The sequence below is a fragment of the Photinus pyralis genome, unplaced genomic scaffold, assembly GCF_008802855.1.
Source record: "Photinus pyralis isolate 1611_PpyrPB1 unplaced genomic scaffold, Ppyr1.3 Ppyr1.4_LG4, whole genome shotgun sequence".
Taxonomy (NCBI): Eukaryota; Metazoa; Arthropoda; class Insecta; order Coleoptera; family Lampyridae; genus Photinus; species Photinus pyralis.
In genome coordinates, this window is record NW_022170511.1 from 29,953,162 (window position 1) to 29,969,747 (window position 16,586).

General features: G+C 38.8%; 3 protein-coding genes across 3 annotated transcripts; all 3 read left to right on the forward strand.

Annotated features, from left to right (window-relative positions):
- Nucleotides 1–223: 223 nt before the first annotated feature.
- On the forward strand, nucleotides 224–2,062 carry LOC116169058 (pickpocket protein 28-like). The gene is made up of 7 exons (XM_031485085.1): nucleotides 224–495; nucleotides 538–780; nucleotides 833–953; nucleotides 997–1,148; nucleotides 1,197–1,401; nucleotides 1,447–1,828; nucleotides 1,875–2,062. The coding sequence occupies exons 1-7, from the start codon at nucleotides 224–226 to the stop codon at nucleotides 2,060–2,062; spliced, it is 1,563 nt and encodes a 520-aa protein (XP_031340945.1).
- A 3,159-nt stretch (nucleotides 2,063–5,221) lies between these two features.
- On the forward strand, nucleotides 5,222–7,033 carry LOC116169059 (pickpocket protein 28-like). Its single transcript, XM_031485086.1, has 8 exons — nucleotides 5,222–5,445; nucleotides 5,488–5,730; nucleotides 5,785–5,905; nucleotides 5,951–6,102; nucleotides 6,151–6,352; nucleotides 6,395–6,662; nucleotides 6,713–6,775; nucleotides 6,822–7,033. The coding sequence occupies exons 1-8, from the start codon at nucleotides 5,222–5,224 to the stop codon at nucleotides 7,031–7,033; spliced, it is 1,485 nt and encodes a 494-aa protein (XP_031340946.1).
- Nucleotides 7,034–13,177: 6,144 nt separating this feature from the next.
- Nucleotides 13,178–15,352, forward strand: LOC116169060 (pickpocket protein 28-like). The gene is made up of 8 exons (XM_031485087.1): nucleotides 13,178–13,365; nucleotides 13,412–13,654; nucleotides 13,699–13,819; nucleotides 13,871–14,022; nucleotides 14,274–14,478; nucleotides 14,519–14,849; nucleotides 14,898–15,072; nucleotides 15,121–15,352. Exons 1-8 carry the CDS (start codon nucleotides 13,178–13,180, stop codon nucleotides 15,350–15,352), a joined length of 1,647 nt encoding a protein of 548 aa, XP_031340947.1.
- The last annotated feature ends 1,234 nt before the right edge of the window (nucleotides 15,353–16,586 follow it).

Consider the following 16,586-nt stretch of genomic DNA (forward strand, 5'->3'; position numbering starts at 1 on the left):
TTTCCATTTTCCTACTCTTATGACCTCCAGATCGAATAGTTCCTAATGGTGAATTCAGGAGAACATAAACCTAGAAAAAATAGAAACGTTGTATAATATTTGAGACACGCAAAATGAATTAATTATGTCGCGTGAGACTCGGAAATGGCAAGTCTCTGCTCGGAAATCATTACAATGCGCTATTCCCTTATAGAATTTATGCCAAAATGTGGAATACAGTGCAATGAAGCAATACACGATGCTGTACAAGAATACCTTTGGAAAAATAACTAAATCCGCTAGGAAAAGGACCCCATTAATTAAAAGAGGCGGTTCACATCGAACTACGGTAATTCGAGTTAGTCAACCGGAAAATGAAAATGGTTTAGTCTCGGTGCATCACCGTCCAAAAACTTTGGTGGAAAATGTGAAATTTTATCTCGTTCAGTACAGTGAAGCGACCACAATCCACGGTATCAAGTACATTGGAGAACGTGGCCGCAGTGCCTTGGAGAGGTAAGTTGGTCTGAAACGTGTCGTTCACCGAAAACTGCCTAGGTTAATTTGGACGATTATTGTTGTTGTCGTTTGCGTTCTCTGCGTATACTCAATTCGGAAGAGCTACTTGAAATGGCAAAACTCTCCTGTGGTGATGACATTTGCGACGATCGAAAGGTCAATAGCGAGTATACCGTTTCCGGCGGTAACGATATGTCCTGAAGCTAAATTTGATCCGGATACGTTTAACTTCACCGAAATGGTTCGTAGGAAACGGTCCGGCGTCGCCCTCACCGCAAAGGAGTACCTCTACGAAGATTGAGTTTACTCAATACATAACTTACTATTATTTTAGAAGAGAACACCTGCACCTGTCATATTTGGTTTGTCGCAATGTTGTGAGATACGACGATTTCTTTTATACAACCACATTAAATCGTACTTCTATCGACGATGTGTCCGATAGGTTATTTGAGGTAAGTGGTTACATTGCGGTGCAAGTCTCAGATCCCTTAGCAGATGATGCCAAACTTCGATGTCGGAAATGTAAGCAAGATTATTTGGAACGAAAATCTACTGAATTTTACTGATGCGTTCGACCTGAGTGTCACTACCCAAGGGGTGTGCTACACGTTTAACATGATGGCTTATGAAGATATGCTTAGAAACGGGTAAGTATCGCGCCAAACAGACAAATAAGCTAAATTATTGCTTTAAAGGAACATGTTTAAACGGTTCAAAAAATCGCAGCACAGGCTGCGTAAATTTTCCTTTGACGGTGGATATCAACCTGGTAAGGACGAAGGTGAATATCCACGGAGAACCTTTACGCCAGGATTAGGGGGCGGATTAACCATCGACTCACTGTATACCAACAGTAGCCATCTGGATGATTTGTGCGAGGGATCTTTACAGGGATTCAAAGTACTGTCTCTTTTGATTTGTTTTTCTTACAGTGTTGCCTTTCAGGTGGTTATACATGCAATGTGCGAGCTTCCTAACATGGATAAACACATCAAGCTACCATTAAACCATATGGTAAACGTTGCCGTAAAGCCGTCAGTGGTGGTGGTGTCAAAAGAACTACAGCAGTATTCCCCGAAAGAGCGAAAGTGTTATTTTTTCTTAGAAAAGTTCTTGGCGACTTACAAAGTTTACACTCAGAAAAACTGCATGCAAGAGTGTTTGGCCAACTTCACCCGCGCACGTTGCGGATGTATTCCATTCTATTTTGCTCGTAAGCTGCCAAAATATGCTAAACAAGTACTTATGGCTGTAAGAATTATAGCGTTCAGTGAGCCAACGAAAGTTTGTGGTCCAACCAGCTTCAAGTGCGTACAGTACAGCAAATGTAAGTGATAAGGGGTGATTTTGCGAATAATCCATTTCATTTTAAGTGAAATATTTGGAAATGGAACACGAAGAAGAGCGTCGTTGTGCTTGTCTACCATCATGTTTCGACTTGCTGTACCACGTTGAAACTTCTCACCTGGATTGGAATTGGAAACGAGTTTTCGACGCGGTAGAGAAACTTGGCGATGCACACTACAACACCAAAGCTCTTAAGACGTACTTTACTATCTAAATAATCAGTAGCTAATTATGCATTTTAGCGCGCATCTGTCAACCCTAAACGTTTATTATAAGGATTTACAGCTTCGTACCGTTCAAAGGCACGAGCTAATTGGTCCATTCGACTTCGTATCGGGTGTGGGTGGCCTCCTAGGCCTATTTATTGGATTTTCACTAACGTCCGCAATTGAATTGTTGTACTTTTTCACGATCAGGATAATTTGTAATGCCACTATGAATGGACAAAGGGCGTGGTCTGGAAATTGACCAGTATTGAACAATACGAAATAAAACTTTTTTTTTAGAATTTGAATTTTGCATGGTCTCCTTTTGACTAACTTATACTTCTCAATAAAAGTGCTAGTCGTCTCTTTTTTAATCAGATATCTACAACCAATTGCATTATTCAATCGTATGGTAAATTAGTGCATTTTCTTCGAACTCAAATACAAAACTTTATTTTATAGTAGATGTCACAGAAATTATTATAAAACTTTTAAAAATTCTGCATGTATTTAATTTGGACGTCCAAAATACGAAGCTTAGCTTCTTTCGCCGTTCCCATCAGTTCTGAACTATATTGTGCTCCGCGTTCCATTTTTAATAGGACTGACAGATTTCATCGGAATGCACAATTATTTGTGTAAATCACACGAGTTCCCAATAACCATTTATGTTTCACAATGATTAATACGTATAATACTCTGAAAGTAACCTCACAATTCGTCACTGAAAATGACTTAAAACTAGTTTTACAAGCAAAATTTAATTGCATTTATATTCACAATGCTTAAATCACAAACTCGGATTACTCACATTAATGGGACTCTAAATTTACTGGGTTCCTAAACACAAGTAACAAAATTTCAATCCAATTACAGACACCTCCAATTTAAAATTGCTTAACTTAACCTTAACCTAACCCCAACACCCACACCCTAACCTAAGGCGGGTGTCAGTAAGACTAGCGCACCGCTGGAGGATCTTCGAACTCCCCTGCTAGTCCAAGAACACCTCCAATTTTTAGAGTGCAGGCTGATGGAATCAGCTCTTACAATAACTGAAGAATGGTGTAGGAACACTTTTTGTCCATCAACCCCACAAAAATGGAGCTAGTTCTCTTCACATGAAACAGCAAGGTAGGGGGTTCTTCGAACTCCCCTGATATTCCAAGAACACCTCCAATTTTCAGTCAGTGAAATGTCTAGGAATCACATTTGACAAAAACATATCCAGCTCAAAGCCGAAAATGGAAATAGAGCTTTCTGGCAAACTGTTGCGCAATTGGGAGACTTTGGGGACCATCCCCGAAGGCTGTCTTGTGGCTGTACATACAGGAGTATTGTTCTCATAATGGTTTCCGGAAGTCTTAAGCCCCAGTGAGTCGGAGATACAGCAGGTAATCTGATCTTGTAGGATTTTTGTTGCAAAAATAGCTGACCTAAAAGTTACGCAGATCTGAGATAACCAGGTTCATGCACTCTGAAAGTTTATCAGCAATCCTGATTGGATTGTAATGAAAAATGGTTAACTTAAGTATTAGACGTCATTTGGAAAAAGGCGTCAATTAATTAATGAAAAAATAGGAAGGGGTTACTCGGGAAAGCTTTAAAAGGCAAAGGAGAATTACGGTCGGTTACGGAAAACAATTCTTCCGGCTTTATCAATTTTAAATGGTATTTTCTCCGGCATTCATTTGAAACGTAAATTTCTCGCGAGTTTTCCGAAAAATTAAATGGATGAAAACAATTGGAAGCAAAAGAGACTCCTCCGGCAAAGTGTTCCCATTTAAATGAAAGTAAAATCGGGTGGACGAGCTGTCTTGTGAAGGCAGTGGTCGGGTCCTCATCGGACCCGAGCAGGGACCCGAGCCTATCCTAGGAACCGCTCCCTCTGTTGTCAGGGCCAAGGTTAAACACTGGGTGACCAATAAATATCTTCATTTTTTCCCTTAGAGCGATAGTTGACACAATTGAAGTCAAATACGAAAACAAACGACATTTTCCCATTTTTTGTTCGTTTTCTGTTTATAACAATATGTTCCGGGAGTTTCTAGCCAGGGGAACTATGATTTTCGGATTCAGCGGATTTTTTTACATAGATTACACTTGGTCTCGTTGAGTAAAGTGACAACATCCAGTTTAGACAGGAGAATATAAAGTGCGAGTAGTATTTAAGCCTTTGATATTTAGAGTACCTTTAGAAAATTTAGTTACACTTTTTTGGCTATCGAGAGTATAAAAGGCAAATTCCTTTCTAATAATATGGGAAACGTTTTATTGTTGCTGAAACATTAGGAAAACTTTATATCAGATTCAGAAGAGTATAAAATCTGGGGAAATATTTCTGTTGCTAATGTTGTGTGTGCTGATATTTAGATTGTCTGATCCGTCTGAAAATTTATTCCGTCTACTTCGGATGCCGGCAGCGCATGATAAACGAGCAAATTTTTCCTTAATAATTTGACAGTAAGGCGTAGAAGGGCCACATGTACTTTTTTCTTAAATTCCGAGTTTAAAGCCAGAATCTAGTGAAATTCTTACTCGGAATTTAAGAAACAAAACTACATGTGGCTCCTCTACGCCTTCGTATAAAGACCTGTCCTCTGAAACAAGAAAAACCTTGATTCACTTCTTAAAGTCGTTATGCTTCGGCATGAAAGACTTCCAAAAGCTTGGTCCCAATGCCCTAGAGATGAACTTTACGCATTGTTGACGGCCATGTGCATTTTGAGCAGCTGGTAACAATTTCCGAGGGATTTCTTTAAATATTCCACTGTCTTTCTAAAAAGCTTCTTAATAAAAAATAATGATAGTTCGAAGACATTACCCACAATTAAAAACCTACAGCGAGGATGCCCGTTTAAAAGGTTTGACGTCTCGTATATCCCTTTTGATACTCGAGATATCGATATAGTTAAAATTTTAACACCAAAACAGAGTTATATTTTTAATTCAGTGTGGTATTCGATGTATCGTTGGAAATGTGTTTGATATGTATCTTTTTTTTCCGACGAAATTAAATAATCATGTCGCGTGAACCTACTAATCCCTGCAAGCATTTTTCTCTTATCAAATTTATATCCACTACGCTACGTAAGTGGTGTATGCAGTCATACTAATTTAATGCAATGACGCAGTACGGGATTCTGTACAGGAATACCTTTGGTAGAATGCCGGAGACGGCTCGGAAGAGACACGTGAAAAGGAGCGGTAAACATCGCACTAAGATCGTTCAGGTTACTCCAGTGGTAAATGAAAATGGTATTTTGCCCGTGCAGAGACATCCCAGAACATTTTTGGGCAACGTGAAATTTTACCTGACACAGTTCAGCGAGGCGACCACAATTCACGGTATCAGGTACATTGGAGAACGTGGGCGCAGTATTTTGGAGAGGTAAGTTGACCTGAATCGTATGGCTCACCGACAACTGCTTAGGGTAATTTGGACGATCATTGTCGTTACCGTTTGCGTTCTTTGTGTGTACTTAATCCGAAAAAGCTACATAAAATGGAAAACTTCACCAGTGATTATGACCTTTGCCACAGAGGAAATTACAATCGGGCAAATACCGTTTCCGGCAGTAACTGTATGTCCCGAAACTAAATTTAATCCGAAGATATTTAACTTCACCGAAATGGTTAGGAGGAAACGGTTAGGATTGCCGCTCACACATGAGGAGTATCTTGAAATGCACTAAGTCAAACTCTAGCGCATAATCTGTTGCCATTTCAGAATCGATCACCTACACCTGTCTTACTTAGTTTGTCGTGACACCACGGAGTACACCAATTTCTTCCTGACGTCAACACTGAATCGCACATATGTCGGTGATGTGCCCGAAAGATTATTTGAGGTGCGCGCTATTTTTTTGCCAAAGGGAATCTGAAATTTCTTGCAGATGCAGCCAGACCCCAACCCTATGAACTTAACCGAAATTAAATGGATTGACACGTATCTGAATTTCTCCGAGGCGCTCATTCGAAGTGTTACCACCCAAGGGGTTTGTCGCACATTTAATATGATGGCTTACGACGATATGCTCAGGCATGGGTACGACGTCACACTCTCGTAGTGCTGGTCTAAATAATTCTTTTAAAGCAACATGTTTAAGAGGCGCACAACATTCTCAAGGAGAATTCGTAATTGGTCGTTAAAACATGGATACCATACCAAGGACCACGATGGCTATCCCCTTCGAACGTTCACCCCGGGAATAGATGGAGGTCTAACCATCGACTCACTGGTTACCAACAGTAGTCATCTGGAGGATTTGTGCGAGGGATCTTTACAAGGCTTCAAAGTAACGCATTTTCCATTACTTGCTTACTCATTTATATTTCAGGTCGTGATCCATCCTACGGCCGAGTTTCCTAACATGGAAAAGCACATCAAGCTACCGTTAGACAGTGTAGTAAACATTGCCGTAAAACCCTCGGTGGTATTGGTGTCAAAAGAATTACGCGAATATTCCCCAAAGGAGAGAAAGTGCTACTTTTTCGATGAAAAGTACTTGGCCGCCTACAACTTCTATACTCAGCAAAATTGCATGGATGAGTGTTTGGCCAACTACACCCGTGCACGTTGCGGATGTGTTCCATTCTATTTTCCGCGTAAGCTGCCAAAACATACAGGAAATTACGACTGTAAACATTACTTACAGCATACGGGGAGCAAGTGGACGTTTGTGGTCCAGGCAGTTCCGAATGCGTAGACTACAGCAAATGTATGTTGCTAGGCATGACCTTGCGAATAACCCATTACATTTTAAGTGAAATATTTGGAATTGGAAGAAGAATCTGGTTTAGGAGCTCAACGCTGTGGATGTCTACCATCATGCACGTCCTTGTCATACGAAGTTGAAACTTCCCAAATGGACTGGAACTGGAAACGCTTCTTTTACGTGGTACAGGAACTCGGTTATGTGCTCTCCAACGGTGAAGCTCTGAATAAGTATTGTTCTTTTTGGAGGGTAACCGGATAACTCAAAGTACTTTTAGCGCTCATCTATCAACATTGAATGTTTATTATAAAAACCTAAACGTTCATACGTGTGAAAGACAGGAGCTGATTGGTTTAGTTGATTTTATTTCAGATGTGGGTGGTTTGCTCGGCCTATGTATTGGTTTTTCAGTGACATCCGCAATTGAAATTCTGTACTTTTTTACGCTTAGGATTGTCTGTAACGTTAGAAAGTACGGTGAAGGTAAATGGTCAGGGGATTCGCAATCGGCGAAGCCTACTAAATAAATAATCAGCTTGTTATTTCTGTTGTTTCAACTATTCTTAATAAATGTGTCAGAAATATAATAGGTTGCGCGTGAATAAGTACCGTTTCCAAACGAAATTGGTGCATATGTGAACATCGTCTTACTCGTGTGGTGACATCTCTCGTACTTCTCGTAATCTAACAGAAAATGCCTTTTTGCGGTCGATTTGCGATAAGTTTTCTTGCGCTTCAGATGCAACATAAAATATGCATATGGTTGATATACAGAGATAAGATTCGATATTTAGGAAACTTATGCATGTTGTGTATTTATCACACAGAAAAATATACATCAATTTGTTTGATGTTTTGTTTTAATGATTTACCTCTTCGGGCGTAACACAATTGAAGCCGCGCATCCTGACAGCACACGGTATGCATCATGTTTTCTGAATACTGAATCACGAATTTATCCGTTTGTTTGTGTATCAACTATATAGGCATATTTTCTGTTGTCGTTGATTGCGCTTGGATTTTAAAAACAGAAATTGTGTGTGGCTCCTATAAACACACTCAAATGAAGAAAAAAAATTAGTTATCCAGGTACCATAAATGTTTCAACCTAGGTTTCAAGCCTCACTGGATTGTTTTCCCTGAAGGGCCTACTATTCCAAATCCTTGTACCTCCAGGCATTGCAAACATAATCAACTATAGAAGAAAAACAAGGGTTGCAACCATAAAAATCTCTAATGACAAAGCGGCCATAAATTCAAAGATTTTACCTTTTTCTGCTTCAAGTTAGTATACGACATATTTAGTTTCCTCTTAATTTGAGGTCTACATTTTGCTTGTGATTTTTTTAAATTCCACAAGTCAAAATCTATTGGAAATTGTCTGCAAAAGATTATGGGCCTGTCAATTTTATAAATTGAACTGATGGCCTATCGTATAATAGCCAGTTCTCTCTTTTTTGTGGTCAAATAAAGATTTCCGCTATTTTTGAGTCCAAAATGCAATTTGTGACCAGATCTATTGTTATTACCATATTTTTTTAATCCTACACTAATTTTTGGAAAAATGTCTCTTTCAGGTAAGTTTGTGCCAACTTTATTTTGCACATCAATTTGGAGGTACTACTCGCTCAATAATAATCATATCTTGATCTTTGTGCTTTTTTTTAGATTTTCAGAGCCATGATTATACACTTTGCTTCCTTATTTAAATCAAATTCATGGATCTCTGAATCTCTGGATCTTTGGAATTCTGGATCTCGGGAGCTCTGGATCTTCTGTTCAGTAGTCAGACCTTGGTTGATGTGTTTCTGTGGATCGTGCAAGCTATTAAAAAATGCAGCAAAATTTTTTGCTTTAAATACAAGGCTTACCTAGAAATGGAACATAACTCCATAATTTCTTTTTTCTATTTCGGTGTCACAATGATGATTTTGTACAACTGTTTTCGACCGAAAACAGTTGTACAAAGACAGTGATTATAGTCGTTTTTTTTGGTAACTCATCTCTTAAGTTGGCAGTTACTAATTAGTACAAGTAGGTACTTCGTGGGGTACTTCCATGTTTGAACTTCAAAATGTCAGTATTACTACGCTGCCAACCTAAAACTTAACGGCATAAAAAGTGTTCCCAACATAAAACATGTTAGTTCTAATGTTCCCTATAGTTTCTGATAATGATTTTTTTAATTAAAATTAAAGCACCGAAATAAAAAAAATAGTATGAAAAACGCGTGTTACAATGCTTTATTGTAATACTCCTATCTTGCGGACACTCGTGGCTACGCTTCGCGTCGCCACTCGTGCCACAAGATAGTCGTATTACAATAGGTCGCATTGTAACACTTGTCTTTCAATATACTATTGTGGTAGGATTTTAACGATTTTGTTTTGATTAGAAATTTGCAATGTATGTAGGTTCGCATGGGGAATCGTAAACGTCCTATTTTGGTTTCGATTCGTTACCATTGTCAGGGATTTTGAGGGTCTCAAAAGTTTAAAAGTGCCATAACGGTTTGAAAATAATGTATGTAGTTTTTTTGTATATACACTGGATAATGTGACATAAAAACCCTACAAGAAAGTCCATGACATTTTTTTTGTTTGTTAATTTTTGGGACACTTTAAATTGAAAAGTTAAACTATTTATTTTATAATTTTTTAAATTTGCACTTAAAAAAAAGCACCATAGGGAGCAATGTTAAATACAAAAAAAGATGTATCTTCATGAGATGTATATAAAAGTCGCATAGGTACACTTTTTACCTTGGGGTCAAAATAAAGGCGCGAGAGGTCAGTATTCAGTCATAGTCAGTCGAAAAGTTGGAAGTTATATTAAAATTTGACACATTTGACCGCCTCTGCCAACCTTAAACCACTGGATCTCGCTGGTAGACATGAGGGTTTCCTACTTGGCTATGTATCAGGATACTTTATAAAAAATGAAAAAAAACGGTTAAGGCGAGTAACTCCACGAATTGATCAGTACTTTCTGAAAGGTCATGTAAAGGACTATTTATGTGTACAAAAGAATATTAAAAGTTATGGTACAACAAACTAAGAAACTTAGCATTGCGCAGACCTAATGTTTAAAATATGCGATATGGTTGCCTTTTCTAGAAGAACGTTTGATTAAAATATTCCCTCCACATTTTCCTGCCCCTTGCTATTGTTTTAATCTCCTCCTTTTTCTACTGCTATTTCTTTAATTTGATCTGCCTCTTCGTTTCTTGGGTGGTTTTTTTGCTTCCATTAGTTTTCCTTCTAATTCTGCTTGGTTTCATTCTTGTCGTGTATGTGAACCAATTTAGTTGTTTTTATTTTCCTCTGTATTGGCTCCTGTTTGATAATCTCTCTAATGTCCTCGTTTCTTAATCTGTCCCACTTCGTCCTTCCTGCCATTCTCCTAAGGTGTTTTTATTTTAATTTCGTCCTTTTTTCTAAGCCTTCATATATTGTCTTTTTTATCGCTAAATCAATATTTTTGTGGCCTAGCTTTGTTTTATTCATAGTGTAGTAAATTCTTGACTTCTTATTGCGCCTGTCATCAGGTTAGGTTCTTATCCACTTTCACTTTCTTTGGAGTCCTCCATATTTCTCTTCTGTCCACTGTATCAAACGCTGCCTTCAATTCTACGAATGTTAGGTACAATTCTTCCTTCTTCTATTTTACTTTTGATTATGTTTTTGATGTTTCTTCTAATATTGGTTCTATACGTTTCCTTAATCCTTTCTCTAGGATTGTTGTGTAGGTTTTAAAACTAGTTTTGGGATAAACATATTGGCCTATAATTTTGATATTGTGATTGTAGTCATTTATTGTAAATTGGCACCATTAGCTTGTTTTCCCAATCCCTTGGTATTTTCTGTTCTTCCCATACTTATCTGCAAATTTTCCAGAACCATTCTGTTCTTCTTTGGCCCATCCATATTATCAATTTTGGGGATAGGTTGTCCTCCCCCCTTGATTTACCTGTTTTTATTTTTTTGGGAATCGTCTTCTATTTCTTCCCTCTCGATTGTTTATTCCGCATTTACGCTTTCCTTCGGATTTACTGTCTTATTGTACATTTCTTCGTAGTAGCTTTTAAATGTTTCTAAGATTTCCTTTGTGTGTTTACATTTGTCCCTGATTATTTTTTATTGCGCTAGTGACCTTCCTTTCTCGTCCAGTACCCTCTGGTATTCATTTTATGTAACTCCGTTATCTCTTCACACATTTTTCACCAGAAATTTCTTTTCTTTACCTTAATTGTTTCTTTCACTACGTTTCTTCGTCTTTTGTGTTATTCTTTATCTGCAATTTATTTTGTTTGGACGTATCTTTTTAATGTTGTCCATCTTTCCTTCATTGTCCAAAAAGGTTGGTGGTTTTCCCTTTCTTTGTATAGTTTTCTTCATTTATATCTTTCTGGTATCTTTCCCTCTTTCTGCATTTTTCAATTTGTTTGTTGCCAAATTACTGTAGTTTCTTCTTTCTTGCTTATTAGTTAGTCTAGTGTGACAACTTGTTGTTACGAATCTGTGCTGTGTGCCGATTTCTACTTCTTCCTTTGTTTCCGTTATTTGTATCTTCTTTGATGTGTATACATTATGTGGTTCATTATCCACGTTCTTCAGCAACAAAAGTATATTTGTCAGGGGTTGATTCCATAACGTGTTTCCTATTAGAGTTTAATTTGATACACAAAAGTCGATCATTGTTAGTCCATTTCTATTTTGGGCGTTTTCTCCGTGGCATCCTATACATCCCATTCCTATTTTGATCTTTTCTAACCCTGCTATTCCAGCCCCCATTATTATTGTTTTCTGATACTCTTCTTTCATTTCGTCTTGCAATTGTTGTAGGTTCAATTAGAAGTCTGCAATTTCCTCCTAAGCTGTTCCTTCTACCGGTGCATAGATTTGGAGAATTATTGCTTCTTCTAGTGTTATGGTTACTGCTACTATTCGAGAGTTTATGGCCCTGACATAGTGACATCACTTATTCTTTTGTTTATTTTCTCATTATTATACCCTCGCCTTCCTTCGCTGTTTGTTCTAGTGCTACTCCTGAGTAATGCAGCCGTAGTTATTGGTTAAATGGGTGCTTTCCTTGCCGTTCTTATTTGTTTCGCTAATCTCGAGTGTTTGCATATTGTTTTTATCCATTTCTTCAATTATTTCGATTTCTTTCCCCGCTTGTATTTCTATGTTCCATATTCCTATGTCTATCCATTCATTTTGTGCTTCTTTTCATTTCTTACTTCTTGTATTATTTTATTATTATTCATGCATTGTTCCGTTGCCTGTGCCGTTGTAGTATTTTGCGATCTGGTTAATTGTCGATCTCTCACTGGTGGTTCTTCCTCCTGTCATTTCTTTTGGCGTTTCTTCTTTTCCGTTTTCTATGTCGGATTCTTTTTCAATTTCCTCCAGTTGTTCTAGGTAGAAGTCTTTTCCATTAATTATTAGTTTGTTGTATCTAAGGAGTAAATGTTGGTCTGCTGTTCTTATTTTCATGAATTTAGGATATCAAGTGCAAAGTTTATCGTAACAAGCAAAAAATGGTGCTTCTGAGATTTTGGTCTGATATCATTTCATAACATAGTCTATCATAATTGCACCAACCCTCAACGGAACTTTTAACAAATATGGGAGCCCTAGCTAGAGTATAGTAAAGTATAGTAAAGCTTTAAGGTTTCTAAATTAGGTCAGCTAGGCGTACGCCTTTAAAAGGATTCTTCAGGTCAATTTCAAAAATCTGTATTGAATCTCTCACGGAGAACGGTGATAATTTTATTGTGTTTCCGTCAGATCGACCGATCTAATGCACAAATCCATATCAGTGTATATAACGTGAAATTCGCAGGTTTATATACCCTACCAGAATTGACGTTAGCTGACGACAGTGGAGGAAAGTAAGATGAGCAATCAAATTCAAACCAGATAAAAAGTAACGGTCTGGTGAAAATAATACTAAATGAAATCAACAGAAAGCTGACGGACGAATGAAAAATAAACGGAAAAGAAATTCTGGAATAACAAGAATGATGATTAATTAATAATCTTGTCAGGAATAACTTTCTGTCGGGAAAAATCACGTTAATCTGTTAAAAAGTTTAGTAAAAATATAAAAACTCAAATTTGATAAATATCTTTTTTATTAAAAAATGCTATAACAATAAATTTATTGAAGGTATTGTTTTAGATCCTCTAACTTCACATAAATTTATTTCTTTGAACCAACCAATATTTCACCATTCTATCGTGCTAGCACACCTACAGCTTTCGATTTGATAATGACAAATGACCCGGAGAACTAGGGCTAGTAATTATTAACACCGTAGGTACATATAGAATCGATTGATTATTTTACATTCATTACTACGCCAAGCATACGTGTAAATAAGGCTGAGCCAAATCGAAAATGAGCAAAAGAGAACCCACAGTACTTACGGTAACAGGTATATTAGACAGTTATGCGAAGGAAAAATCGCAACTCAAGGAAAATCAACCAGTCAAAAACCTCCAGTTGCATTTTACGACTTATTGCGCGGCTAGTTCGATACACGGGGTCAGATATATTGGTGAGCGTGGTAGGCACATTTTTGAGAGGTAAGATCGGGGAATTTGACCCCGTTTAACGCCCCCTCGTTGCTAGGGCGTTGTGGGCTGTAATCGTTACAGCTCTATTCACGTGCTGCCTAGTGATGATTCGCCAGGCGTACGCTAAGTGGGAGATCTCGCCAGTGACAGTGACGTTTGCAACAACCGAAACCCCAATTCACACGATACCATTTCCGGCGGTCACCTTCTGCCCTGAAGCGAAATTCGATCCGGAGAAATTTAACTTTACAAAGACGTATCTGAGGCAACAGTTCGGCAGTCGTCTCACCAAGTTGGAGTAAGTCTTGGGAACGTAGATATGAGTACCAAGGGTTTGTTTAGGTTAACGTACGTGCAGTTTTCGTACCTGGTGTGCAGTTCGGCAACGCAAAATCATGATCTCTTTGAAGTGAGAGACCTCAATGACACTATTCCTGTTGATATATGTGAAAGCTTGCTTGATGTAAGTATCATCCCCTTACCACATTAATCAAAGGACAATAGAATTGCGCAGGTCACCCCTGAGTTTGATCCGCTCAGTGTAACTTATCTTAACTGGATAGGCCATTCACTGGAATCAGGCTCCGCTTTAATCCCTACATTCACAGCTGAAGGATTGTGTTACACCTTCAACATGTTGCCTTACGAGGAAATATTGAGATTCAAGTAGGTATACCTTGGTTCTTGTACGAAATATATTCCTTTCTATTACGTGCAGTTAAAGAAAGGGAAATCGGCCTAATTTTGTAATCAGATCGAAGTGATTTTGGATATTTTGTAGGTACTGAATTCGGTTTAGTTCAATATTAAAGCTCCTCTGAATTACGTCACAAAATCAAAATTTGAGGGTTATTAGGCAATCTTCCCTTTTCTTTAGACTCAGGTAGTAGGTTTCAAAACCGCAACGCTCATTGTAGCGACCCTTTGAAGAATTCCTCCCAATCTGCCAACAAGCCTCACAAATGGTCATTGGAAGACGGATATCCTCAAGAAGACGCACTGGACGCGTTTCCGAGAAGAACATTCATTTCTGGAATTGAAGGTGGCTTGAGGATTAATTCCATTTACACCAACAGCAGCCACCTAGATCACCTCTGCACCGAGTCGCTACAAGGATTCAAGGTAACAATTTCACGTAAACTGGGCCTTTACCGACTTTTAGGTTAGTCTACATCACCCGTGCGAGTTACCGAGCATGAATAAGTACTTCCGATTACCTCTAGACCAGGCTGTATTCGTCGGAATTAAGCCTTCAATGATCACGGTTTCGCCCGAGTTGCGGGACTACCCTGCGGAGACCAGAAAGTGCTACTTTGCCCAGGAGAAGTATTTGGCGAGCTACAAGGTTTATACACAACAAAATTGTCTCGACGAGTGTTTGGCGAACCACACCTGGAAACATTGTGATTGTATTCCGTTTTACTTGGCAGTGTATGGTGACGATACCAAAATTTGTGGCCCTGCCAAATTCAGATGCGTACAGCGATGTAAAAGTACGTGGGGTACGCTAATGATTTTAAACACTTTTTTTTACCTTCTAGCGCGATTCGCGGGAGTTGGGAACAGCACTTCCGCAAAAAGGCCGTGTAATTGTTGGCCAGCGTGCACCTCCTTGACGTACGACGTTGAAATATCGCAAACCGACTGGAGCTGGTCAGAAGAATTCGGTGTATGGCGTCAGTTAAATGACCGTCAATTGAATATTACGCCGCATAAGTACGTCACCCTTAAAATCGATCACTATTGATTGTGTCTCCTTTTCAGTACGCATCTCTCGATGCTCTCCGTTTACTACAAAGAACTGCAGTTCTTGAATTGCGAAAGGAAGGAGTTGTATGGCACCGTGGAGTTTTTTTCAAACACTGGTGGGCTTCTTGGATTATTTATTGGATTTTCCATAGTGTCGGCTGCCGAACTTGTATACTTTTTAACCGTTAGAATCATTTGCAATATCATAATGTATGGTACTAGGACCTGGGCTGGCCATCAAGGTTGATGTTCATCACGTTTTGTATAATGGCACAACTTTCTTTAATAGACCACATATTCGTGTTTTAATTACGTATTGTACGATTTGCAATGGCTTAGGTAGGATTACAAGGAATCTTTCCCATAAGTTTAACTAATACATGAAAAACCGGTTCCCTTAGTTAGCACGTCGTTGAAGAACATTAGATATGCGGAAAACATGAAATGGAACTGTAGAGGTGGGTGGATGCGAAAACTCAACTCGAAGGATCTACGGATCCTTAAAGAAAACTTTAGGAAATGGCAATGAAGAGTCGAGGCACGCGCGGAGGACCGTAGCAGTAGGCTAGAAGGAGGTGAAGAACGTTAGAAGGGAGCGCGCAAAAGATTTGAAGAATGGCGCGTGAAAAAAATCGAAGAATATGTGACGGACGTGGAGGAGGTTAGAAGGAGACCCGAAGAGGCTTTCAATGACGTAAGGAAAGGTCGTAAGGCAGTTGAAAGTGTTTCAAAGGAGACACGAAGAAGGTTTCAAGGGAGTGTGAGATAAAAGGCGAGGTAAAAATCCCAAGAACTCGCTAAAGAGTCTTCAAGGGACATGAGTAACTCTTATGGAAAGGAGTCGAAAGAGTCATAAAGCGTACACGAAAGAAAAACACTAGAAACAGGTTTGAAGAAGGCTCAAAGATAGGCCTCGCAGGAGGGATCAAACTAAGAGTGAAGAATTCCAAAACGTGGCGAGACTTTAGGTCATAGGACTTAAGGGTCGAGAATCAAAATCGAAGGAAGAACCCTATAACGGGGTTTGAAGAACGCATTCATTACTCAAAGTAGGCGGGGTTTGCAGGAGGCGCCAAGCAAATGATTAGAAAGAAGTTTCAGACTGGCTCCAAAGAGTGATGATCCAAAGTGATCTAAAATATCCGTCCAAAAGGATCAAAGAAATCGTGAATCAGACCTGAGTGAAGAATTCTGGAAGTACGTTTCAAGCGGACTCGAAGGAGGCGTAAAGGATACTCAACAGGCTTGCAGGGGACGTGAAGAATTTTCAAATGGGGCAAGCTACAAGCAAGTTCGAAAAATCTCTAAGGCGACGCTAAAAAGATTCGGGGGAGGCATGCATTGAAAAAAATTAGAGCTTCGCAGGAGGCATACCACTGGAAAGTGTAAAGGTTGCGCGAAGAAGAAAAGGGAGTTTGAAGGATCGAGTAACAGGGTTGAAGAAGGTGTGAACGTAAATATAAGAATGCGCGTAGGAGAAA